The sequence below is a fragment of the Delphinapterus leucas genome, chromosome 14 (assembly GCF_059928025.1).
Source record: "Delphinapterus leucas isolate spDelLeu-1000000601 "Yukka" chromosome 14, BTC_Dleu_Yukka2, whole genome shotgun sequence".
NCBI lineage: Eukaryota > Metazoa > Chordata > Mammalia > Artiodactyla > Monodontidae > Delphinapterus > Delphinapterus leucas.
Window position 1 is genome coordinate 65,958,664 of NC_143142.1, and position 26,689 is coordinate 65,985,352.

Sequence of the window (26,689 nt, forward strand, 5' to 3'; positions counted from 1 at the left end):
CTTCATATGGTTTTATGTGCTTGTGATTTTCTGCTTTTCAAATGCCAGAGGAAAAACTGTGTGTCTATGTACCTTTAATAAAATTACACACAGACTATATAAAGACCGCTGTGTGACTCTAAGAGGCTATTACCGACAAAGATACATTTCGTTCAGCAAATATCTGTTGTTTCAAATATTTGTTGCTGTCCTCTGAGTTTTAGCCAGCTTTCTAAGTCAGGAAGGGAAATTTTCTTGTTGATATTACTATATGTGCTGTGATACTAAATGGGGATGATAAATTATATCTCTTTTAATGACTCAGCTGTTCCAGCTATTTCACCTCTCTGCAACAGGTCCTCAGTTTTGCAAGAGGAATCAGGGATCTTCCTTTATGGAGAGTGGGAACCATAATGTATTGCCTTGCACAGTAAATATTAACTCCAGAGAACCGTCTATAAGTCCGCCGCAGTTCAAGTGACCCTGCTGTCAGGAATGAGCCCGGGGAACTGTGGTCCCGGAAACAGAACAGCGCTGGTGGGGGAAGCTCCACACAGGTCACAGACCCTCCCACTGGAGCACAGACAAATAGCCAAGAGCCTGTCTTACTCACCTCCACCTGTTGGAGGGCATCTTCTGCGTCTCCGACCTCAGATGTCGAGATGGAGGGGTAATTAGAGTCAGATTCTAAGCTACTCTGGTTTGATGGGTTCCGCCTGTGGCCTGGGGTTTGCTGTTTAGGGAGAAACATGTGCAAACACATAATGAACTAATGTTAACAAGAGCTATTATTTTTCAAATAACAGTACATTCTAGAATTGGACTTTTGCCTCCTTTGTCAACAAGAATAGGTACCACTGTTTCTTGGAACGACAGCTAAACAGAGCTGTTCCCCTACAGTTCTTACACCTACAGTTCTTACAATCGTCCAGCTAAGCAACAAAATGACACTTGGAAGAGAACACAGCTCTACAGCGGGTCTGTGTTCCCTGTAAATGAAATGCAAACCCCTAACATTGGGCCAATTTCTCTGAAAAGTCCTGGGGAAAAGACCCTTAATCCCCAAACAGCCTGAAGTACACAGACAGTCCTGTCACCGCCTCCCTCTTGAAGAGAACACTGCACACCGGCTCCTCGAGGCCCCTGCTTCAACCTGCACTCCACCAATTCTGTTTCTGAAAATAGTAAGCTTATTAGAAATAGAGCTTATCATCTATACTGTTCACTTAAAAATGACTCTTTTCCCCCCTTGCATCTGATTGGGCGCTGAGAGTAAAAACTGATCTCGGTAGGAAAATTTTAGATTTCTATATATGTTCCTACTCAGCTTCTCTTCCTGGTTCCAATACAATTAACTTTTTCAGTCTCGTTTGAATACGCCTTTTTGGAGGGAATAGTTACATGGGGTAAAAGAGAATGACAAATCGTGAAACATGAAAACGTTCCCCTGTATCTGCGTGGCATCGAGGGTTAGGACAAACCGTCAGACCCTTGCAGGCCCCCCTGCAGCTTGTGCTCCCCACGCTATTCCTGTTTCCACACAGGGATTCTCCCAGAGTAGGAAACAAGAAAGAGAACACATTTACATTGGTGGAATTTTCCTTCAAGTCCTAACCGAGATCTTCATAAGACCCCAAAGTTGGGAAAGGAGCTGCCCTTGGGAAGGACTCACTGCCCAGCTACTTGCTCGTGTGAGATCTACCCGCGGGAGGGGTGAGAACTGACACGGGGAGGCGACACTGTTCGTGCAGCACCGATCACCGGGCATCGCTGTGCCAGACGGCACTGCAGGGGCAGCAGCGCGAGAACAAGGGCTGCGAAGCCGGTGGGCGGAAGGACTGCCCTCCTTGCCTTTATGATGGTCATCTCGTCCCGGAGGTTGTCGTATCTCTGCTCCAGCCGGGAATATTCCTTCACGAGGTTCTGGTACCGGGAGCGTTCCTCCTCCAGCTCCTTCTTCATCAGGAGGTTTTCCTCGACAGAGGTCTGGGCAAGTTCATCTGGAAAGCAAGTGCACGGAGCTGCACGTCTGCTTGGCATGGCTTCCCCTCGAGCGTGAACACTCGTGCCTGCCGACTAAACTCTTGTTAAAAGGCTGCCCACAACAAGCTCACGACACAGATACTTGGCGAGTTTATTCAGCGACTTCACCCTCTGCAGAGCCCAGGGAGGTTTGCTCCCAAGGCTCGGCTGCAGTCTTCGGAGCGGGGGAAAGCCCACTCTGCCCCTAGGGGCTGGGGAGAGAAGCCGGCTGCACACACGACAACTCGCTCGGCTAACATGCCAGACTCTCTCTTACAACAACTGTCATAGCAACAATGTCGGAAGAACCCAGGTTCTGTTCCAGAGTTTCTTCCTTATTCCTGGTCTTTCAGGTTCTTGTGCAGAGAGATTAAAGGAGATGCGAGGAGATATGGCCGCAGGTTAGGTGGGGGGAAGGAGGGAAGGCAAAAAGGTAACATGGGTGGGCTTTTCTCCCACCAAAACTTCTGATTCGTATCAGTGGAAAGAAACAATTCTTAAAGGGAAATTTAAAACAGTTAAAGACCATGCAGGGTGAGTCTGTGCGCTCAGGTGATTAAAACTCCTGAAACCAAATGTCGCGGGATCTTAAAGATCACCCTTCTTTTTCATCTCTCTCCTGATGAAACCCTTTCCCCACTGCAGCATCCGGACTAACTACACGCTTCGTAGAAATCTTTGGGGGAAAATTCGTGTGGAAAAGAACTTAAAATCCAAAATGAAAAGTCCTGCCCTTTGGTACCTACCTTTAGATTGGCACAGGATTTGGTTGTTAAGCTGTTCCTTCTCATCTTTCAAGAGGGCATTTTCTTGCTCCAGGTCTGCAACTCGCTGAAAGAGAGAGCAGGGGGAAGAATATTTGCCTGTGAAGCCGGGCAGAGGAAAGGCTCCTTTTGTGAGGTCTGAACTTCAGCTGGTTAAGTTTAAATGCTCTTTTTACTAAAGAAAATTGAATCGGCCAAAGCTGCTTTCATTTGGGGATTAAAATTGTACACTGAAAGAAAAATCCCATTAGAACAAGGCAGATGAGTTTACCACTGTTTGTGGTTTTGCAATGCCCACAGAAACCTCAAGAAAAGTCTACGCCAAGGTCATATGCTGTGTTCAGGATCTTACAATGATAACGGGCCTTCTTGTATTTAGTTCCATGTCTTGGTAAATTCTGAGCTCTCATGTTTGAGTCTCAGGAAAGCCTAAAGCTCACAATTAAGAATTACCCCTGGTCTTCACCCGCCCCTGCCCATGTGTGTCTCACTGGACCCACACAGCTCAGATGCTGGGGAAGGGAAGGAGCCTTGCTATTGACTTTCAACTAGAGGAGGTGAATTATGTTCAGTGAAGCTGCTTTTTTCCTAAGCACAGTACCCTGTGCTAGGTGTGGCAAAAGACAAAAAAATGAGCATAAGACAGGCTCCCAGGTTTTGGTCTGAGTGATGAGCATAAACAACCTCGCTCCCTTTGGTTGAAGAAATCGGTTCTGGCTACCTTTGGTACATTTTATGACCTACTGGGGAGAGGCTTCTTCCCAACCTGTGTAGAAAGAGCCTCAAAATGCCATCCTCAGTACAATAACAGAACACGTGATAACCAGCCTGTGCAGAGTAGCTGAGACTAGATGGTGACCTACCAGAATTGCTACCTAGCAGATTGTGGCATGGAATCCAGGGGGAGAGAGGATCACACAGATCCCAGAGGACCCACCTGCACTCCCTTGAAATGCTGCTAGACCCCGTGGCAGGAAAAGCAGGAAAGGAGGCCCCAGGGATGCTGGCTAAAGGGCAGAAGCCTTGGAGAGGTTTGAATTCCAACTAGTTATGTTTCAATGCCATCTGCCCTTCCTCCTGGCTTTAAAGGTAAGCTTAAGGCACCAAGAGGTGAGTTAAGAGAACTGCTCCCCCCAACCCCCAGCATCACGTAGAAAGGGTCAGGAGAGAACTGCAACGAGGCTGGAGTCCAGGACTGGGGTCTGCTGTTCTCCCCTTCGGAATTCAGAAGGCAGTGGCTCCCACTTAGGTGCCTTGGCCCCTCTGGGGAGCTGCTGATAGGCTGCAGGTGGCGTGCTCTCTAAGGATCCTTACAGAGAAGAGCAGACACACAGTACTGGCAGAGGCTTGCAAAAGGTCCAAGCCATTTGTTAACCCTCCATTAACATGACCCAACTCCTTCAAACTTCAAGGAGCTTTCAGTCTCCTTCAAAATGTGGCTCAAAACTACCTTCCAGGACACTGTCCCATCCCGGCAACGGGACACTGCAGCTCCTTTGCAACCTCAGTTCAGATGGACTCAGTTTCCCTCGTCAGCTCATCTGCGGACGTGCTGCTCAGAGTTACAGGAATGAGGCGCTGCCTAGTGAGTGCAATGCTGACACTGCTCTAGGGCAAGAACCGCTGGCATTACGTCCTTATATTCAGCAGACCCGTTCCCACCAAGTAGATTATTACCCCCTTCATGGTCAGGAACTCTCTCTATGGAGGATCAGGCAAAGGACCATGCTCTGCCCCCCCACAGGATATCAAATGAGGTAAGGCTGGTAAATATGTATACACTCATGTAACTAATTATACCAAACTGTTATCTTCGTCGACAATTTATTTTTTATTATAATGAACACAACTGATGTTTCGTGTCCACAGAGAGCAAAGCTGACTTGGTGGTGAGGGCAAAGTATAAAAGAAAAAGCATCGGGATGGACGCTGTTTTATCATCAAAGGCTCCCACTTGCGAAGCCTAGTTCTGGCCCAGGGGGTGACACAGGGCAAGGCTGTCACTCATCCATCACACACTTCCTGATGTGCTTCTCTGTACCAGGAGCCCTGCCAGGGGCTAGGGGATGCAAAATGAACAAGACTCAAGGTAGCTGCCCACAGAGAGGGCCCAGCCTAGCAGGGCTGAGGAACAGGTGGGTAGCAGTGAGAAAACAGGTAAGGGCCATAGCAGGTTTCCGTAAAGCAGGGTTTCTCAGCCTTGGCGCTACGGCCCTGCCCTCTGGCAGACACTCGGTTTCCTTACGCGCCTGCTCAGCCTGGACCAGAGGCCTCAGCAGGACCCAGGGGCCACGTTCCAGGCTGTCACATCATCAGTACCCGGCCCGACGCGGGCACCTAACGCTTGTTGAACGAATGAATTGCCCTGCAGATCCAGTTAAGGAGCCTAAGCTCTCCTCATGCAAAAATCAGGACTCCTTTAAAGGGTGTTTTGTTTTTTGTTTTTTTAAATGTGTTTATAGTTGACTAAAACATCTAGAAGACATGAGCTTGTTTAATCAAATAATTCAATTTGGCTCAGGAGGCCAGGAAAAAAGCACTCTTTAAATTCATCTAATTTGCTGTTATTGGACGCAGTTCACCACCCAATGACCTCACGTGTGCCTTTAAATTAGCTTGGCAAATACTCAAAATAGCTTTCCCTTTTCTAGGTGTACAAGTCAAACTGAAAACAACCAACAGAAGAAACCACGTGGTGTGAACCTCTACAACAAAAAGCCCACCCAGGGTGCAGCCAGAGTGAAGCTCCACCTGGTGCCACAGTCAGGAGGGCAGGACTCCAGTCCCCCTCGGAGAAGCAAGACTGCAACCCCTGAACCAGTGGACCAGGGTGGGTGGCTGCTCAGATCAGGCTGTGAGGTAACCAGACCCTCCATGGAACTAGGCCTTCCATTCCCTAAACCACCTTCTGTATACATGGGCAGCTCACAGAGCAGGTGCGCACCTGAGACGTCTTCCAGGATCACTCAGTGCTCATGACTGTCCTCTGAGCATCCTACAGGCCGGCAATGTCCCTCTGAAGTGGAGCGTGTCGTCTGCCCAGTAGAGGGCGCATGCCACCACCACGAGGCCGGACCTGAAACCTCCATTCCTCCGAATGCAGGCGAAGATCATGAAGCTCCATCGCAACCACCTGTGATCTAAAATCTCAGCCAAGACTCCAGCTGGCGGGGCAGCCACGGTTACGAGCGTGTACCCACTAAAATCTTCTGTTTTGCGGGCACCTCATTTCTTTCCTCCGTCTCCCTCCAAGGCTTTGATTCCAAAAGACAGGCCTCTGATGAACTCAGCTTTGTTATTCTAAGCCATTCATCAAAGTGGCATTGGGGAGCTTTGCTTTTCTTCCTGCCTGAGCAGTTCTGGAGGCAGGCGCACAGCAGGAGGGATGGGCCCCATCTCAGCTCCACATCCCAGGCGGGGGCAGAGAGCGCTCCCCCAATCACACTTTGGTCTCCCCAACCAGCTAGCATATGGAGAGTTTGTTGGCCGCCGTTGTGGTGGGTGACAAACTTCTGCAGCCAAATGGCCTTCCTTTTGTTGTCAGGGACGCAGGCTGCAGGGGGAGACGCTAACAACACAGAATCAGGCAGGTGTGTCCTCTCAGGTGATAAATAGCACCCTCGCCAGCTGTGGGGGCTCATTAAGCATCATTCAGCAGCTCCGTTTTTTGTTTTTTGTTTTTTTTTGGTGGAGGGGTCTTTTAACTCTTGCAAGGCAATATTTTTGAGAGTGTTTCTTACCTCTAAAAGGTGATTGGGGACAGATCATCAGAACCAACACTGGTGTAAATCAGGCTAGTTTAGTCCCTGGTAAGTTAAATGAAACAAATGCCTCAGCTAAGTAACTGCCTTTACTAGTGATAATGTTTTGGGATACAATGTAGCTCTGGGCTTTTGGTTTTGTTTTGACTTAGTTTTTTCAAGTTGGGTTCTTGCACTGTAAAAAGAGCCAAATGCAAGTCTTCTAGTAGAAAACCACAGCTGGCTGTGGCCCTGAGCAGACCGGGTCCAGCTCGTAACCACTAGGCCACCCCGCATCCTGACAGATCAGAAGGCTGACACATGAAGGACAGCGATGTCGAAGCCTGGAGCAGGCCTCAAACGCCTGGTTCCGACAGCAGAGTTACAGGAAGGCGCTCGGGGCGGGAGGGACCTGGTGTGTCCTGCAGGGACCAAGTGCACCAGACAGACTTGCTCATCTCTCTGGAGGGTTCACGGCCAATGTTGCCTTCAAGGTCAGAAGATCCTTCCTGATGTGATCTCACCACCTTCCTACCCTTCTCCTTGCTCTGTCCACCTCAGCCCGATGGCCTCCTTGTTGGTCCTTGAACCCACCCAGCCTACTCCCACCGCAGGGCTGACGCACCTGCTGTGACATTTGTCACCTGTTCCCTAGAAGTCCCCATGGCTCACTCCTCACCTCACTCAGGTATCTTCTCAGCGGGAGTCTGAATGAAACACACCTGCCCTGGCCCCAAAGGTTCCCCTCTATCCCTTTACTCTGCTTTATTTCTCTTTATTGCACATGAGGGATAATTTGTATTTGATTCCCATCTGTATACTCTCCAATAACCCCCAAATATTTACACTCCCTAAGAATGAGAAGGACTTTTTTTTTTTTTTTTTTTTTGTGGTACGCGGGCCTCTCACTGTTGTGGCCTCTCCCATTGCGGAGCACAGGCTCCGGACACGCAGGCCTAGCGGCCATGGCTCACGGGCCCAGCCGCCCCGTGGCATGTGGGATCCTCCCAGACCGGGGCACGAACTCGTGTCCCCTGCATCGGCAGATGGACTCTCAACCACTGCGCCACCAGGGAAGCCCAAGAGAAGGACTTTTAAAATTGCTTACTTTTGCACCAGTGTGCAGAACAGTGCCTAACAAATACACTCAATAAATAACTACTGAATAAACGAAGGGCTGTGAGCTTCCATGATTTCTGCAGTGAGATAATGTCCTTCCATGAGACGCATGGGGTCCTCTTTCTAACAACCATCAGCCTCCTTACGAACCATGAAGCCCGCTGACAGCACAACTCTGAGTCTTAATGGGCCAAAGAAGTCCTGTTCTGTATCTTTGCGGGGGAAAGACTCAAAACATTCCACTGTGAGAACCCCCCTACCCCCAAAGGCAGATCTTTTTACTTCTGTTTGGAAAAACACAAAACCTTTACACTGGAACTATCCAAGGTAACTATATCCGCTGGTGGTTCGGTGGCCGACGACACAATACAACGCAGAACCCCAAGTGCACCAGCCTGAACACTCGAGGCCTGCGGGGCTCACAAGTGTCAAGGACCCTCGCTCAGAGCCAGGGACCTAGCTGTGGGCTGCTCTTTCTTACCCACCCACAGCCCTGCTCTGAGCCAGGCCGTGCTGGCCTCACCAGCAGAGCAGATTCTAGATAATGAGCCATTGCCTCTGTGTCAAGGGCAGCCCTGGGACTCATGTCTCTTTCATCAGGGATAGGAAACAGCACAGCTGCACAAGTCCATCAGCGCAGGGATCACTGATAGCTTTAAGAAGGAACAAAATACACATCCCACAGCTAAAAGGAAAGGAGACTCCAGGCCGAGGTGCAGACCACCCTGGGGAGAGGCCGCAGCAAGGACGCCTTTAATAGAACGACTGTCAGCTAACTTCTGCAGCTGATGGGGGTGGGTCATGCCCAGGCTCCGCCCCCAGGGAGGCCTGGCCTCCCACAGTCCAAGGCAGCATGGCCACGTGGCCTGACAATGAGAATGCCGTCAGAAGTGGGGAGCCCCAAGTTTACCGGGATGCCAGTTCCAATACAACATTTGCTGACAGAAATATCAAATCCATTAATTAAACATCTACCAGCAGCCAGCTCCCTCCCTGCTTCGCCCATCTCATCAATCTTGTTCAGCAAGGAGCAGGCTGCTGGACAAGCCCGAGAAGAAACCAACTGTCTGATTATTCAGCGTTTGTTAAGACTGGACGTGGTACCTTTGATAAATATTAAACCCAGACTCGGCAGAGAAGAACCAGAGGGGGAAAAAGCCAGCCCCTACCTGCCCTACCCCACAGCCACCAAAATAAACGTTTGGAAGACCTTAGAGAAAGAGAAAAATTTGCTTCCACTTTTTCTCCTTCTGGAAAAAGATGGACATCGCACTTAATCATTTCACGCCAGTTTCTTAAGTTACCAGCTTGGGGCTTGCTTATATTTGGAGTCAGGGAAGGTGCTTTTCTCCTTCTGCCTCTGTGCCTGCTATTCCCTTTTTGGCAGTGTCCTTGAATTTTTCTTTTTTCTTGCCAGGACCAAGCTCTCATTGTATTGATATTTAAGACCCAGGTCCAGACTTCAATAGTAACAATTTTTCCAAAGGAGAGGAGGAGGCAGCCCGCTTCCTTATTTGGCTCACGGGATATTATAAACCCTTAGGCTCCCTGGACGGAGACGTGGATGCTTTAAAAGTACTCTGAGTCCCCAAATCACAGTGCCCCAGGGGAGGCAGAGAAGGAGCCTGGAGAGCCCATGAGTCAAGTGCCCTCTGTGGAGGCGGAGACCGTAGACCCCGGTTTTGTGATCTGCTGGGTTAACAGACTTCCCAGCGTCTCATGTGACCAGCACCCATGTGCAGAAAACCTGCTTTTCTTTTTCTCCCAGGGTCACCAATCTCAAGAGTTTCCAGTTCTAATCTTGGCCTCTTCTCTCTGCCTGTGGATTTCACCATCTTGTCTCTTATTCACATACAAGGGTTACTGTCTATCTGTTAGCAAGGATCCATAAAAAACAAGTTTGGAATTCCACGCTTTATAGGTTACAGGCTTGTAGATACATTGTAACGGGAGTTTCCTTAAGCATGTGCTTTACCCCGAAGAATGAAGTCCACTCCAGGCGTGGTGGGTGAACTGGCAGGTTTATCTGGGCAACCGGCTGCAGGGTGGCCTCTTTTGTGCCAGGCTGCCTGCACTGGTAAGTCCTATGTCTCAATTTCCTCATCACCTAATCCCCATGTGGATCTCCCTTCTGACTCTGGGAAACCCCCTGGGATCTGGGGAAGACAGTGGCTGACAGTGGGGAAGTTCTGCCCAGGACGGGAAGTGACATAGGCAAGCCCAGCAGGAGCTGGGTCAGCAGGTGGATGGCAGCCCCCCTATTTCCCGGTTGTGCCTGAGGGCTCAGCCCAGGAGAAGGTAACTGGGCACAGGAAGAGACAGGCACTACAGAGCAGGGCTGAGGGAGGTTCTTTTTCCTTCTAGAAACCATCAAATACCATCTCATGGAGCCGACTAGCTGCAAGTAGAAAGGGCCTAAAAAATGATCTAAACCAACCTTTCTTCTTCTTCTTCTTTTCTTTTCTTTTTTTTAAACAAATGAGGGAACTAAGGCCAGTGAGACTTCCTGCATGCACTTGGTAATGGCAATGCAGGGATGAGAATCTGGAAACTCCTGTGTCTACCTCAGGATGCTTTCTGTGGCAGCATTCAGCTTGCCCCAATTTTTAAACACTGAAAATTGTTATTTCAATGTTAGGAACACTGAGTCCTTCCCTCTTAGATTCTTAACCCATCGTGACTCTCCAGTGATGGACAGGAACTAAATAAGTGGGCAGTGTGCCATCTTCCCTGTGGCCTGTGGGTTGCCATAAAGATGGGGGAGAGAAGCAGCGTCCTGAGACCGTGGAAGGCTCCGCAGGGGCACGTGGGACTTCCCTGGTTTGAACAGCTATCTTGGCAGTGGAGAAGGGAATCTCTGTATCCTGACATTTGAGATGGGAGAGTGGGGTCCAATCCCGTTTTATGGGGTGGAAAGTAAACCTACAGAGCACACCAACCAGAGGAGATTAGTCAGGCTGAAACTATCAACACTTAAGGCAAATTCCCCAAAGCACTATGATTATGGGTAGGGATGCCTAGAGGTTGCCCCTAGTTCCTGCAGGCAACGTTAAGAAGAAAGGCCACTACCTCTGCACCGTCTCTCCTGCCAACAGGAACTCGAACTGCAGAGCGGACTCAGTGGCTAGTTCTAGACTATAAGGAACATGCCCAAAGGCACATGTGTGTAACCTTTCAGGGGATGCCATCATGTCCAGGTAATGGCAGAAACTCAATCAGCACTTGCCAGGTGAATGGACACGTGCTTGTGTGGGTTCCCCCAAAGCAGTGGCACTTTACATCTAAACGCAGAGGGATGGTCAGTCTTGGGCACAAGCCCCAGTAAAGTCTATGGCAGTGTAACAGCTGGAAGAAGAAACCACTTCGGAGGGGCGCTCCGTTAGCCAGCCACCACCCAGCTGCCCCTCTGGCCCCGACATACCTTTCTCAGCTCGTCCTTCTCCCGGGTGTGGGCGTCCTCCAGGACCTTACGCTCCGAGTGGGCCCTCTGCAGTTCTGTCCGCAGGCTCTCGACCTCCTCCTGCAGCTGCGGGCTGCTGTCCACACTCTGGCTCTGCTGGTAGCAGGCCAGCTCCTCCTTCAGCTTCTCTACCTCCGTGACGTGTGTGGAGGTGATGGCTGACAGCTGCTCCGACAGCATCTTGAACTCTTTGTTCTGGGAGGGCACCAGCAAACAGGGAGGGAGGAAACAGGTGGAGAGCAAGGTTAGTGGGACAGGAACAAACATGAAGGCAATTAAAAAAGGGACTTCCAAGGCAGAATTAAACCTCACAATCACCGAACGCTTGAGTGCTTTCTTGGCATCTCCCTAACGAAACTCTACTGTGAACCTAGGAGAAATAAAGGAAAAGAAAAAACACCAGTACTGACATTCAAGGAGTGCTTAGGAGCTGTGACAGAGCTGGAAGCTGGCCGACAGTGGCTAGCCTTCTGTGTCCGGCTGGAGAGATCTTACGCCCAGTTTTTAAGTTGCAGGAACAATGTTTTTGGCTTCTTGGAACTGCAGCCTTTGCTTTTCAGGATTCCCTGCTCTTTCACGCTGGGCCCTCCTGTCCTTGGACTCACTGGTACAAAGAGCTGCAACCTAATCGCTGGCTCCGAGACAAAGGACCTCTTCAGCATCCCCTCTTCCAAGGAGGTCCTCCATGGGGCCTAGGGATCCCTCCCACCACCTGTCAGCTTATCCTGTAAGACTCTGACTCCAGAAATTGATGCCCTGGCAGAACCCGTCCCTGCCGGCGAGGTACCCAATCATGTACCCACTCAAGCAATAGGTAAGTGAGAAGCATTCTCCTGGGTGCCTGGCAGAGGTACGGAGGGGGGACTCGGAGGCAGACTGTGGATGAGCTCACACAGAGGACGCCCTGAGGACCCAGGGCCAGTGTCAAGTGCTAGTGTAAACATGGGCAGGAAGTGGTGCTGCAGTTGAGCATATCAGCTCAAAGTGGTCAGCAGGGAAAGTGGAGTGGAAGAAGCAGGGTTCTCCCAATAACCAAGCAAGCAAGCAACAGTCAGTGACAATTCTTCATTGCTATTCTCTGCAGGAGCTCCAAGTAGAACAGAGCTATTGGCTAAACTGCCAACAAGCTGGGGCACCAGGAACCAATGGCTAATTCACACCAGCAGTGAAGCTTCGTGGAAAGCAGTGAGGGGCGGCACACGGACAGCTGTGGGACCCAGTACAACGCCATGCGGCCTCAAGGCTGAGACCCATTGTTGGTGTCCAAGTGGTACATTTCCCTCATTGATACAGCACAAAAAGATCCTCCCACAGTCTGTGGAAACCTCCCAGTTATTACCTGACATGCCCTTATGTCTGGTCTGGCAGTCAGCCTTGCTCTAAGTAATCACAAATAAGAAATCCAATTAGGTAGCATCTGTTTAAAAACCCCAGTGCCATCTGCACTGCCCACCCAGGTCTGGGTCTCCCAGGAAGCTGAAGAGTCTCTGCACAAGGCGGGTGGGGTTCAGGGAGGGAACACGTGTTGGACTAGCCACCTTGACTTTGTTCTGCTCTGGGCGGGAAGCGAGGTTCCTCCAGGTGCTGCAGCCTGGGTCAGATCCCCGGGAACGTGGGAAGGAGGACGGGGCTGCGGAGGCCTCTAGATGGAGCAGGTGTGGAGAGGCACACAACGTGATGGTGACATCCTGCTATGGGCAGTGATGACACCCCAGGAACCTCATGCAAAGATAACATGTCTAGGAGGCCAGCTCTTTGCTTTCATTGACACACACGCTGAGGCGAGGCTCTGGGAAGTTGGGGAGTTAAGAGACTGGACCCAGACAGACCTGTGCTCAGACCGCAGCTCTATCCTGATCAGCTGCGAACGTGTGGTCAGGTCATTCCACCTCCCTGTGCCTGGCTTCCTCACGTGTGAAAGACAGATTAACTGTAACTCCTTCCTCACAGGGTTTTATCAAGGCTCAGGGAGATTAAGGGCTTCCCTGGGGCCCGGCACCAGGGGCACAGTTAGTGCCTGATAAAGGGCAGCTTCTTCATCATTCAGTTCTCTAGGGACCCCCTGGGAGAGATGCTACGAACTCTTTGCCGGCCGCCTGGGGAGTGGGTGGGAGATTCCTAACAGCGGCACATTTCCTGTTCCGGAGGCATGGTTTTAGAAAGGAGGACCCCAGAAGGGCCCAGCAGTTCCCTGCCTCATCCTCATGCCATGGAACCCATGGCCGTGCAGCCAAGCCTGGCACAGGGAGTGGTGAGGGGCACTTGCCCCTCATAGACCCCGGAAACCCTCCCTGTGGTGGCAGGCCAGGCTCCCTGGAGCTGCCTTTGTCAGTGTGACTCGAGACCCGGCCAGCTCTGTCCTCCAGCGAGGGCCTTTTCCTAACAGCAGCGGGCTGGGGATTTCCGTATGGACCCCTGTTCTCCTCGAGCTCCCCAGACATCCCGAGAGGATGCTTACTCTGCACCACTGCTCAAGGGCACTGTACTACAGGATTCACATCTATTAACTCATTCTCTAGTCACAAAAATCCTATGTAGTAAGGCTGATTAATATCTCCATTTCACAGTTGAGAAAACTGAGGCACAGAAGGACATAAAACTGTGACTTGTCACATACGATTTTTCAAATGTACATGGATGAAAAATAAAATATTAACTAATGTTTACCAAGTGTGTACTAAGTACACTGAATCAAACTGATTGAAAAGGTTACTGACTTGTAAGTAAGTTCATCTGTCCCTTTTTTTTTTTTAAGTTTCCACATGTAAGTGACATCATATGATATTTGTCTTAGAAACAGAGTCACAAATGTAGAAACAAACTTATGTTTACCAGGGGGGAAAGAGGGGAAGGAGAAATTGGGAGATTGGGATTGGCACATACACACTACTGTATATAAAACAGAAAACTAATAAGAACTACTGTGTAGCACAGGGATCTCTACTCGATACTCTGTAATGACCTATGTGGGAAAAGAATCTAAAAAAGAGTGGATATGTGTGCATGTATAACTTATCCACTCTGCTGTACACCTGAAACTAACACAACATTGTAAATCAACTACACTCCAATAAAAATTTTTTAAAAATAGGAAAAAAAAGAATCTTAATATGTTGTAAAATAAATAAATAAATGAATAAATAAACGAATAAATAAATAGAGGTTACTGACTGAATCCATACATTTGCATCATATTTTCATATATCAAATAAAATATGTTTAAATATAGCCTTATACTCATAAAGGTCTAAGGAACTTGACCCTCGTTGTAAAACTGTTGTTAGCTCAACTGGCCTCACTCTCCATGCTGTGCTTGAATAAAGCCAGATTGATAGAGAGCCAAGTTCATAGGTTACATCATTTTGGCTGAAAAATGTCACACCACAGGCCTACACCAGGAACACTGCAAGAAATCATCCCAGGAACTGTCACTGAACTTACTGCTGAAGGATATTGTGAAGGATGTGGTTTATTACATCACAGATTCTGAAAACCCTCAGGAAACCTGTCTCAGCACCACGGACAGCTCCAAACCCTCCTAAACTCTTTCAACAGCTCTCAAGGGATCCTGTTCCCTTCTTTCTGTTTGCTTGGGAGCTTCGTGCTAATTTTGCCTCTTGTCTCTTCAGTTGGGTGCACAAAACCTTAAACATGAATTTTGGGCACTAACCTTACCCTGGTTTTATCTTTCAGTTTCCTCCTTTGCTGACTTCTTGGCAGTGGGGATACTTTTTAAAAAAAGCTCCCCCTCGTGATTCTTCATTGCAGTCTGGAGTTGGGAACCACTTTATTAGCCACTTTATGGCATCAGTGAATTTTTGAGCTAGAAGTTAGAGATCTTAGGCCAATTGTCTCTGAGGAACTTAAGGCCTAATCAGAGATTCGGCCATAACCCCAACCTGTCAGCTCTGGTTGCAAGTATAACTGAGACAGAACTCAAACCTCCATCCAGCTGGGACTTTGACCACTACACCTCATGCTGCTCTGACAAATACTCTGGGATGCCTTCACCTATGTTGTTCCTGGCACACGTGTATCCTTTCCTCCTGGCTAAGAACCCTGTGTGTCAGGGGAGCAGCTGCCTGAGTTGCCTCCAGCCATAAAGAAAGAACAGAAACCCATTCATTTACAAAGGCTAGCCCTGCCTGCTAAGAGACTGCAATAAAACAAGTCCTGGTGCCACGGATTACACTGCTGACTCCTCTCGTGACACAGCACCACACATGTTCTTTGACACTGGGTCACACACCCCACTGTCCAAGGACGACGTTGTCTATGAGAATGAACCCCAAAGCTAAGGGTCTTCCTTGTTCTGAGGAATTCTCACATGTCTGAAGAATCCCGTAATATGCAGATATCCTAAAATTTGGTTGGAGGCAACAGAACATTCTTTGGAACCAAACTGCCAAGTTTCAATCCTAGCCATGCTACTTACTAGCTGTGTGGCCTTGCGGGCTACTTAACCTCTCTGTGCCTGTTTAAAATGGGAATAATGTTAAATCTCATAGGGTTGTGGTAAGGATCAAATGAGTTGACACATGAGAACAGCGCCTAGCACACAGTCAGGCAACATGGAGAGGGACACAAGAAAGCAAGATCTAACCCACCCCCTCCTGCCTCTTCTCCTTACCCTCTGCACACAGGGTAACACCTGCCACTACTCACAGATGTTTGCCAAGCAGGAAGCTGAAGGCAAAAAGCTCTTTAAAAATAGGCCTTTTAAATCTGCTTCTCTTTGATGTTCCAGCACATGGAGTATAAAATACCAGATTTATTCTTAACCTCTCAAGTCAACTTGAGAAATCAGCAATGCCAATGCAGGGCCCTATGGCTGGAACCCAGGGCCGAGGCGGCAGGGCAGTACATGGGGCTCCTGGCAGGGTGCAGCAGTGCCAACAAAATCTGCTCGTCCCTCTGACTATACCTTGCTCAGAAGGTTAATTGGCACAATGTCTTTCCTGGCCAGTCATCAACAGCCATAATAATAATAATAATAATAATGGCAATGATAATAATAATACAACCCTAGGTCCTCCTTGTGATTGTGTTTTCCAAATGGCTGATCCCAGAGTACAGACCTTTTCCTATCCACTCCTGATGCTCTGGGTAGATATGTCTTCCTCCCTGACCTGACCTATCACTGTAGACCAACCAGGGCCGGGTATGTATTGAGTGTCCTCCACCCTGCACTGAGCTTTCTGTCTTGCTTCCCCACTAGGGAGCCAAGCCAAAGAAGGCACCTGTAGAACTCACATAGAGACAGACACCCAGGGCCACAATTTCTTCTCCAGAAGCCGTCTTTTGCAAGAACAGAAAGGCAGGAACATTTAACCACTTTTGGGCTCCTGTTTAGGGCAGCTGGTTTAGGTGTAAAATGGCTCATTTTTTTCTTGCCCTATTGGGATCATGAGAAGCTTAAAAAAGTGCCTAGCATAGAATAGGTACAATAAAACCAGTGACTGCCAAAGCCCTGCCTGGTGGCCCAACTCCAACCGTCTTCCTCCACACCACATACCACACGCCTTCAGCATGTTTCCCCCCTTCCTTTGCTCCATCTTCTTCTTTCCTTTCTCAGGAGGCACCTGAAACCCTCCAGGGCATTGCAAGAGCCTGGTCCTGAGGCCATTAATACCCTACACGAGCAAGGTACCAGTGAGCCTGCTTTCAACTCTGGAAACCCATCTTAAGCCACGACACAGGAAAGACCGACACTTTAGTGACATTTGGGGTTAAAAACACCAGCATCACCCTCGTTATGGCCGTGGGATCAGAAGACCTGGGCTGGAGTGCTGGTTCTGGCACTTTCTAATTCTGTGACCTTGGCCAAGTGCTTGATGCCCCTGATCCACAATTTGCTTGTCTGTAAAATGGCCTCACGAAGTCTTGTGGGGATCAAATGAGAGCTCCCTGGGGAAGCCATGGGTGTCTCTCAAACACGCCCGTGGAGTCTCCCCACAGCCCCACCCCCTGGCTGGGAGCTCAAGACACCAACCTGGTCGTCGATCTTCCGCTGCAGCTGGACCACCTTGTTCTCCATGCCCACGTTGAGGCGTTTTAGGTGCTCTGCTGAGCGGGCCTCAATCTTGAGGGCCTTCAGCTCCCGCTTGGCCTTGAGCCTCCGGAAGCTGCACTGGATGACAATGGCCGCGCCCCGAAGCCGCTGGAAGCACCTGCGAGCCAGCCAGCTCCGCACGTGCTTCTGGATGATGGTGGCCTTGTGCTCCCTGAGGGCCTGGCAGGGGACAAGCACACACCTGGTGGGTTTGCACTGCAGGACGGGAGCAAGGGGCTCGTGTACTGCTCTGGGGAGAGAGCCAAGGTCAGCGAGAGACAGCCTCCCTAGAGCTTAGGGCTCTGGTGGCCATTTATTTTATGAACAACTTGTAACTAAGTTGGCAGCCTGTGTACCTACAGGAAATGAGCTGTCAAACTCTCCTTTCTAGTTTTTTGTTTTGTTTTTTAACTTTTTATTGGTTAGGAAACCACAGTCTAAAGACTTCAAAGTTGGAGGGGCTTAAACATTATCCAGCTGATAAGCCCCCCGTTCAACAGATGTGGATCCCCTCCTGGTGACGGTGAGCGGGAGAGATGAAGTGACACTGTCGAGTGAGATTGCTGAGTGGGTGAAGTGGCTTACAATTACAAACTTGGCTTGCAATTCACTGTTTGTGTTTCTTTCCTGTCCAGTTAAAAAACCACTCAGAAAACTAAAGCACCATCAGTGTTCTTACTCTAGCGCCCTGCAAATAAATATTTGTGGAGTGAACAAATAAACACGCTGAAAGGCTAACATGCCCAGTGGCACAGCTCTGAGATGAGCTGGGTTCAAACCCTAGCGCCTCCGAAATGCCGCCTGTCCCATCCATGGTGACACCACACAGATGTCACCAATCTCCCAGGAATATTCACGGAAGCTCTTCCCACGGGCCCGGGGGTGCTCCATCTGGTGCCTAACCACGTTTGCTTTTTCATTATCAATGTGACACTTTATAGTTTTATTACTGAGAAAATCACACCTTCTCTGATCATACATGAGGTAGATGTTCATTTTAGGAAAACAAAAGACCATTTTAGACATTTCGTTCCAACCCATCTTTCATCTTAGCATTGAGCTTCAGTTATGCGGGGGTGATCTGGTGGATGGGGTGTGTCCTGACTTGGGGCTACCTGAGTCTTTCAGCTTCATTGGATAATGGCCCGGCAGGGAGGAGGTCAGGGTCCTTCTCCTGACCTCACCTCACTGGGCTTCAGCTTGCTAATCAGTTAGATGGAGGAGCTATAGCCTGGTGACTCCCAATACTGCCCCCTTCTCTCAAGTCTGTGTGAGCCCCAGATAGGTCACCAGGCTCTGCCATGGGCTGACCGAGTGCCCTTGGGCAGGTGAGTCAGCTGCTCCGAGCATCTCACCGCTGTTGAAGAGGTACAATGATACGCACCCTTCCTACCTGTGATACTTAATATGTGTCAACTTGACTGGCCACGGGATGCTCAGGTTAAAGACTGTTTCTGGGTGTGTCTGAGAGGATGTTTCCAGAGAGAGAAGTATTTGAGCCGGTGGGCTCAGTGAAGAGGACTGCCCTCCCCTGTGTAGTGGGCATCATGCCATCCACGGTGGGACTAAATAGAACAAAAGGTGGAGGAAGGAGGAATTCGCCTTCTTCCTGCCTCACTGTTGAGCTGGGACATTTCATCTCATCTTCTCCTGCCCTCAGTCTGGATGTGTACCATCAGCTCCCTTGTCCTGAGGCCTTCAGACTTGGGCTGAATTACACCCCTGACTTTCCTGGGTCTCCAGCTTGTAGACAGCAGATGGGGGGACTGCTCAGCCTCCATGACTGCACGAGCCACTTCCTCATAATAAACACACACACACACACACACACACACACACACACACACAGACAGAGATACACGCATCTCCTATCGGTTCTGTCTCTCTGGAGAACTTTTGAGACACTACACCTCATGAGACTTTGGTTAGGATTCAGTGAGAGCAGACTTGTGAAATTACTTAGATAAAAGTTAGAAGCGCCCAAGAAACATTTATGTTGGTGACAACCCATTTGCTGCTGCTTAGTTCTGAGTTTACAGCCTGAGTCCCTCAGGGTGGCTACACACCTGGTGGTAGATCCTCCGTACAAACATGCCCCGAGCGAAGGCCTGGATGACGACGGTGGCCCTGCGGACCCTCTGGTAGGCCTGGTGAGCCCTCCGCATGCGGTACTGCTTCTGGAGCACCACGGCCGCCCGGGTCCTCCGCAGATGCTCGGCCAGCCTGGGGAGGGAGAGAGTGGTGGGCCAGACTGACGGAGGCCTCTGGGTCACTCTTGAATGCGACCCCCTCCCCCCCTGGCCCTGCCTGGACACCACAAGGGCAAGCCAACTCTCATCACCGTTACCGACTGTAGCAAGGCCTTGGGGACTTGAGGCTCAGCTCAGAACAGCAGAATTGGCTTCCTCCGTCTTGTGCAAAACGTCTTTCCACATATTTACAATTCAGTCTAAGTCTGATCAACTCTGATCCTCATCTGTCCACTCCCCCACCCGCAAGCCCCTCCTGCAACCTGGGCAGTCCTCAACAACATCACATGTTCACACCCCTGGTCCCTGGAGCTCATCGGGTGTGGAGAGGTAAGGAACCATGTCTCAAGCATCCTTGTACCCCTACATCCAGTACAGGGCCTGGCACAGTGGCACATGGTTAAGTATTTGCTGAATGAATAAAACCTTCTCAGACCTGCAGCGACCCCTCTTTGTTTTCTCATTTCCCAGCCCATTCTGCTGGGGATACACTGCACATGGGCATCTACTTTCCTCTGTTTCATTTCCGCATTCTCCATCTCACCCCTCAAGACAGACATAAAGTCAGTCCAACACTTTTTACCCTCCTTCAGGGCTTTGTTTGGTATCAGGCTCATAGCAAATGCTCAACTAGAGAGTCAGAATATTAAAAGCTAGAAAGGACCTTGGAAATCATCTAGCGCAGCTCCAGAGTGGGAGGTGACCCACTCAGCCCTGCTCTACCTGCTGAAATGAGTCCGAAACCTGGTCCAGCTCTCCCTGAGCAGTCTCTCTAGAATACAAACACCCTGCAGGGAGAGTGCAGAGCCCCCGGCACAAGCGTGCTCAGTGATGCCCTGACTGTGGATGACGACTTAGTGTTGATACTACTGACAACCTTCTCATTTCCGTAGCTTTTGTTCCAGAGACCATCTCTCAGCTCTTCACAGGTAAATTAATGGCGTTCATCATCTCCAGTCCTGCTCGGATAAACAGCTAACAGCAAGGACAGGAGGGGGAGCTGGAGTAATCTTCTAACTTTATGGTACAAAGGGTGCCTGCTCTGGGCTTGTTTTATATATTCAAGCAGAGATGCCTGAGCAGCCACTTGTGAAACTTTGGCTTCCAAATGCAAGGCCTCCTGGCAATGACTGTCATTTCTCCGAGGAAATCCGGATCTGCAGAGGTCACTGATTTTGAACTAGGGCTGGGTCCAAAATCTGATGACCTGTGTAAAGGTCCGGGGATGGGTCTGGTGGCGGGGGTGTCCTCCACGCCCATCCCTCTGCTCTCCGGAGATGCTTATACCGCTTCAGCGTTTCATCAACCCAATGACATCACTGAGGTGGGGACGTTTAAAGTAAAGTAGCGTCTTCTACATGGTGTTGGGCTGGGTCAGGGCAGCCGACTGGCTTCAGGCTCTGCCCCTAGGTAGCTGCTTGTGGTCAGACCTAAGTCTCGCCCTCTCTGTGCTGAGCGCAACAACTCATAGAAGGGACCTCCCCGGGTCTTGCCAGCCCTATTTACCAAACTCCCAAGGGATTTTGAAATTGGTGGTGCAAATCACAAAGCTGAGTGTATGCTGACTGTGACAGAAGGGCTGAAATTGTCTCTTTTTCTAAAAGAAGATTGTTTTACTTAAGAGTTTAAGCAAAGGGCAAATGGAGGTTTTGTGGGAAAACCAGCCAGTGCTAGCCTAGGACAGGGACAGACTGGGGGAGGCAAGAGACCTGGGAACTAGACCTACATGCTCAGGTGAGAAGGGCGGGAGAGAGAGAGAGGCCCAGCTGCTGGGGGAAAGCCGGATGCGGACAGGGCCCAGCAGGAACCACTCGAACTACCGGGGCTGAGAGAGGCCAGCCAGCTCGGAGCTGGTCCCAGCCCCCTGCCCCTCCACCCTCACCGCCAATCTGCTACCTTAGATGTGCCCCGGCTCAGCTCACCTGCGGGCCAGGTGTCCTCGGCAGTACCTCTGCAGAGTTAAGGTAGCTGCCTTCAACCTGCGGTATTTCACCTTCTGCAGCCAGCCCCGGACGGTTTTCTGGATCGTGATGGTGGCTGCCCGGAACTTGTCAGCCCGAAGCTTCTCCAGGTAGGCCACCTGGCCTGCCCGGAAGAAGATCTTGGTGCGGCCAAACTGGAACTTGTCAGGATCCTTTACAAGGCAGGGAGGGGAGCTGGTTCACCATCCGTGAGCGGTAAGGGAAAGCACCCTACCGCCCCAGGTCCTCTGGCGCACAATTCCCTTGCCAGGTGTCACACGCCCCTGCTCCTTAAACACACACTGAGACTTAGTGTGTTAACGGAGCCCGAGCCTGTCCCCACTGCTGGTCAGACACCGAATGCAGCAGTGAAAGAGATCCCTGCCCGCCAGCAGTTGACATCGCTGTGAGGGCAGCCGGACAAGCAAACAAGGAAACAGTACATTTCAGGCAGTGCTGAAGATTACGGGGACAATAAACTGAGGGCTGGAGGATGGGGTGGAGATGTTGAAATAGGCTAATCGAGGAAGGCATTTCTATGGAGGTGATGTTTAAGCAGAGGCCTGAACGAAGTGAAAGGAGGCAGGTGTGGGAAATTAAGAATATATTGCAAATAACCCCCAAATACATTTTATTTGGTTTCTAACTATGTTGTGAGGTTTTTTTCAGACATATAATTACTATCTTTAATTACATCTATTCAGGTTGAAGTTAACTGCCCTTCCCTGCGCTCACCCTGGTGGATAAGGGAAGATGACCCAGCCATGTGTATGCGGATGAGCCTGGGCTACTATATTCCATAGGTAACTCACGATAACTGAGCACTCTTTGTAAATAACCTTCATCTAATTTTGCTCCCTTGGCATGCAGACCATAAGGAGGAGATAATGAGCCAAGGTCTAAGGAAAACACACACACGAGAATACACTTCACGTTGACAAATGGCTCTGAAATAATGCTGAGTCACCACTCTTCACGGCCAAGCCCTGGACGGCTAACAGGAACCTGGCTCCATGCACAGGAAAGCCAGGCTGCCTGAGCCGTGGCTGAGCTGGGACACAGCATCTGGCTAGACCGTCACTGACTGTCCCCTCCACGGTCGGGCTGCCGGTGAAGCTGGGAGGAGCGAGCTGCGAGGCCCTGGTTCTCATCCCCGCATCTGCTCAGGGCCCTCAGCTCACGCCGGGAGGAACAGGGGCTGGGCTGGGCGGGGAAGCTCTGAGGCGGCCGAGGCCTTGCCTGCATCACTGCCCTGCTGGGGAGACTCCTCTTCGGTGAGCAGGGCTCCAGAAGCAAAAGGTGGGCGGCTCAGCCCTCAGTCGGGGGACAAGCCTGGCTACTGGGCCTTTAGCAGAGCTAGGGCCTGGGGGGTGCCTGCTGCATCTCAGGAACCACAGTACACAGGCTCCGTTTCCTATGCTGGAAAAAACCACCAGGGAAAGGGCAGTCTGGTTCACAGAGCCACAATTTTTACAAATGCGGGTCTCTCTGAAGGTCCTGCCTGCTACAGCCATCGCCACTGCCCTGATGGCTACACTCCCCTTCCCCCAGGTGTCTTGAGAACTTCTACCCCAGGCCTGCTTTCTGTAACCCCTAGAACTGGCTATACTCTTCACATACCAATCAGAGGTTATCTTTTGAGAACCCTTCTCCAGTAATCAGAGACTGAGGGAGTAGAAAGGAATCTTAGCAATCTACCCCAAGCCACTGCTTTTATTTTTACAGATGCCTAGAATGTTGAGGTGACTTGCCAAAGGTCTCACTGAAAATATCAAGGAATAGAACCCGAGACCCAGGACTCCCAGGCCAGAGGTCTCTTACTACACCACGTTGCTTCTGTAATACCATCTCCTTCTCACACTCCTCACATACATATTTCCTCATGTTCTCTGGGTCTCAGGAGATGCTTGTTAATACGCTCCTTCACTGTCAGGATGAAGGTTCAGGTTTGCATGACGGCCAGTGATGTCTATAACCACACTAGATGACCATCTGTCCTGGAGGGCAGGGCCCACCTAGTACACTCTTTCAATAACCCTCACACTGACCACTCCAGGTTAGTACATAGGAAGAACTCAATAAACATTTGAGGAGTTAAAGAAAAAAAAATTCAGGCTAAAGATGGAGGTATTCCTAAAATCCTTGCAGGATGAGACTATCACTCGTGAGCAACCTCATGATGCAGCCCCTGCCCCGTGGCTGCTGGCCAATGGATGTGGCTGGTGAGCGCCTACTGCCTGGCCTACAGGCCGCCTTCGTCACTGCTTCTCTCCTAATCTCTCTGCTCTAAAATGTACTATGACATAAATCACCGCAAGGTCCTTGTTGACCCACCTCCTAGAGAAATGGAAATAAAAACAAAAATAAACAAATAGGACTTAATGAAACTTAAAAGCTTTTGCACAGCAAAGGAAACCATAAACAAGATGAAAGACAACCCTCAGAATGGGAGACAATATTTGCAAATGAAGCAACTGACAAAGGATTAATCTCCAAAATTTACAAGCAGCTCATGCAGCTCAATAACAAAAAAAAAACAACCCACTCCAAAAATGGGCAGAAGACCTAAAGAGACATTTCTCCAAGGAAGATATACAGATTGCCAACAAACACATGAAAGAATGCTCAACATCATTAATCATTAGAGAAATGCAAATCAAAACTACAATGAGGTATCATCTCACACCGGTCAGAATGGCCATCTTCAAAAAATCTAGAAACAATAAATGCTGGAGAGGGTGTGGAGAAAAGGGAACACTCTTGCACTGCTGGTGGGAATGTGAATTGATACAGCCACTATGGAGAACAGTATGGAGGTTCCTTAAAAAACTACAAATAGCACTACCATACGACCCAGCAATCCCACTACCGGGCATATACCCTGAGAAAACCATAATTCAAAAAGAGTCATGTACCAAAATGTTCATTGCAGCTCTATTTACAATAGCCAGGACATGGAAGCAACCTAAGTGTCCATCAACAGATGAATGGATAAAGAAGATGTGGCACATATATATAATGGAATATTACTCAGCCATAAAAAGAAACGAAATTGAGTTATTTGTTGTGAGGTGGATGGACCTAGAGTCTGTCATGCAGAGTGAAGTAAGTCAGAAAGAGAAAAACAAATACCACATGCTAACACATATATATGGAATCTAAGAAAAAAAAAAAAAGTCATGAAGAACCTAGGGGTAAGACGGGAATGGAGACGCAGACCTACTAGAGAATGGACTTGAGGATGTGGGGAGGGGGAAGGGTAGGCTGTGACGAAGTGAGAGAGTGGCATGGACATATATATACTACCAAATGTAGAATAGATAGCTAGTGGGAAGCAGCCGCATAGCACAGGGAGATCAGCTCGGTGCTTTGTGACCACCTAGAGGGGTGGGATAGGGAGGGTGGGAGGGAGGGAGACGCAAGAGGGAAGAGATATGGGAACACGTGTATATGTATAACTGATTCACTTTGTTATAAAGCAGAAACTAACACACCATTGTAAAGCAATTATCCTCCAATAAAGATGTTAAAATAAATAAATAAATTAAATAAAATAAAATGTACTAAGCATGTTCCTGGAGAGGGCAGGGAGCTGGCATGTGCCATTTTAGGCTAACGTGTGGCTTTGCCAAGTCTCAGTTGCTTGAAGTCCCCAAGTCACTTAGCATTGGTGACCAGAAGATGTGGTTCCCAAAAGAAGGAAAAAACAAACAAAAAAAGGAAATAGAAGGTCTCTAGGGAAGTCTTAAAGCACTGATCCTTATTCCATCTCCAGGAAGGGTAATTATACAGTGACATTAATTAATCAGTCAGACTCAGCGGGTGATGTGGTTTAGACTGTGGGGGCTCCTGAGTAGCCTTGGGCAATTTATATCAGCTGCCTGTGCCTCAGTTTTCCTCAGCTGTGAAATGGGCATCACGCTGTATGTTTCTCGTAAGGAAATGTTAGGATGAGATGAAGTGTGTGAAGCAGTTAGAAAAGAGTCTGACTCCTAGCAAGTGCTTAATAACCGTGAGCCACTGGTGGCAGGTTTCATCAGGACAGGCTCATGTCACCCATGCAGCCACTTGCACAAAGAGCAAAAGAGCTCACAAAGAGCTCACATCAGAGCTCCTGTGATGACCAGTTATTGTGCTAGGAACAAATGACAGTGGGGCCCTTGCCATTTCGTTGTTCAGAGTCTGGTGAAATGAAAAAGAAGCCCTTAACTACAATACAAGGGGAGAAACACAAAAATGGAAGACAGAAGTTGAGAAGTGTTGGCCAGTGACTAACTCCGACTGGGAGGCTAGGAACAGTCTTCAAAGGCCAGAAAGCATTTTAGAGCTCAATCTAGAGGGAAAGTAAAACCTGGCCGGACAGGTAAAAGAGGGAAAAAGCACTTCAGGCAGAGGAAACAGCATGTATTCACATGCTTTAGGGAATTCACTTGTTCACTCATTCCACAAATGTTTGGTGGGTTACTTCTGTGTGTCAGGCTCAGTACTAATAACTAGGGGAGAGTGTCAATACAAAGACCATCCTCTGAAAGAAAGCAGACACATCTGGAGCACAGGACAGCATGGTATGGGCTCAGAGAGTGCTGGATTGAGGAAACCGGGAGGGCAGAGTCGGCATGGAAGCTGGGCATTAACAAGCCAGCGGCCTGAGCATATCAAGAGCAGGACAGGGCAGTGGCACTCGGTCCTGCCAGCTGGAGGGGAGCAGAGTGTGGGAAGCTGAGTCAGCCAGTCGGACCTGGGCCCCCTCCAGAGTACCCTCTGTTTGGGAAGCAGCAGTTCTGCTGGAAGCTTGGAGAAGTCCAGGGAAGGCAGAGGAAGTGTGGAACTACAGTCTGGAGAAAGGAGAAGGCAGCCCCATGGCAGAGCAGGCTACTTGTGAGCCTTGGTTACACGAAGAGCCTCCTGGTACCAGTAGAGAAGGAAGACTCCCGACGCTCCACATCAACCAGAATCAGCTGACCCTGAACACATTTTTCTCACCCGTTGAAAGAGGACACGTTGAAATGTAAACACCGACAGATACACCACAGCAAAAACCTCAATTAACCAGAGTCCAGAGAACCAACTGCAACCTTCAATTAACGAGATTGTCATCCTCTTACTCTCTGTGGAATATTTAGCACAGCACTCTGTACTGTCTACAGCTACAGACTTGAGCTGCTAAGACAACGCTGAGGGTGACTGTGTCACTTTCACAAAATAACATAGGACCTTAAAAGCTGATCATCTGGCAATGAGCTATACTCCAGATGAACAGATTTTCCTAGCAAAACAATACTTAGAAATTAAAAAATTTAGATGTAAGTCTCTTACCTTCTTAAAGGAAGGGTTTTGATATAA

At 49.4% G+C, this 26,689-nt stretch overlaps 1 protein-coding gene across 9 annotated transcripts in view; it reads right to left on the reverse strand.

The window, feature by feature from the left end:
• Positions 1–26,689, reverse strand: part of MYO5B (myosin VB) — a 387,835-nt gene that overhangs the window by 40,123 nt on the left and 321,023 nt on the right. For all 9 annotated transcript variants that reach the window (XR_016387637.1, XR_016387636.1, XM_089895168.1 and 6 more), the window contains 7 exons: positions 21,308–21,519; positions 19,203–19,359; positions 17,077–17,316; positions 11,046–11,279; positions 2,748–2,832; positions 1,831–1,979; positions 593–712 (listed from right to left, as the gene is read on the reverse strand). Coding sequence is in view for 7 of the 9 variants with exons in the window: in XM_089895168.1 (XP_089751294.1) it covers positions 593–712; positions 1,831–1,979; positions 2,748–2,832; positions 11,046–11,279; positions 17,077–17,316; positions 19,203–19,359; positions 21,308–21,519 (1,197 nt within the window). In the remaining 2 variants the exon portion in view is untranslated. The remainder of the gene's footprint in view (positions 1–592; positions 713–1,830; positions 1,980–2,747; positions 2,833–11,045; positions 11,280–17,076; positions 17,317–19,202; positions 19,360–21,307; positions 21,520–26,689) is intronic.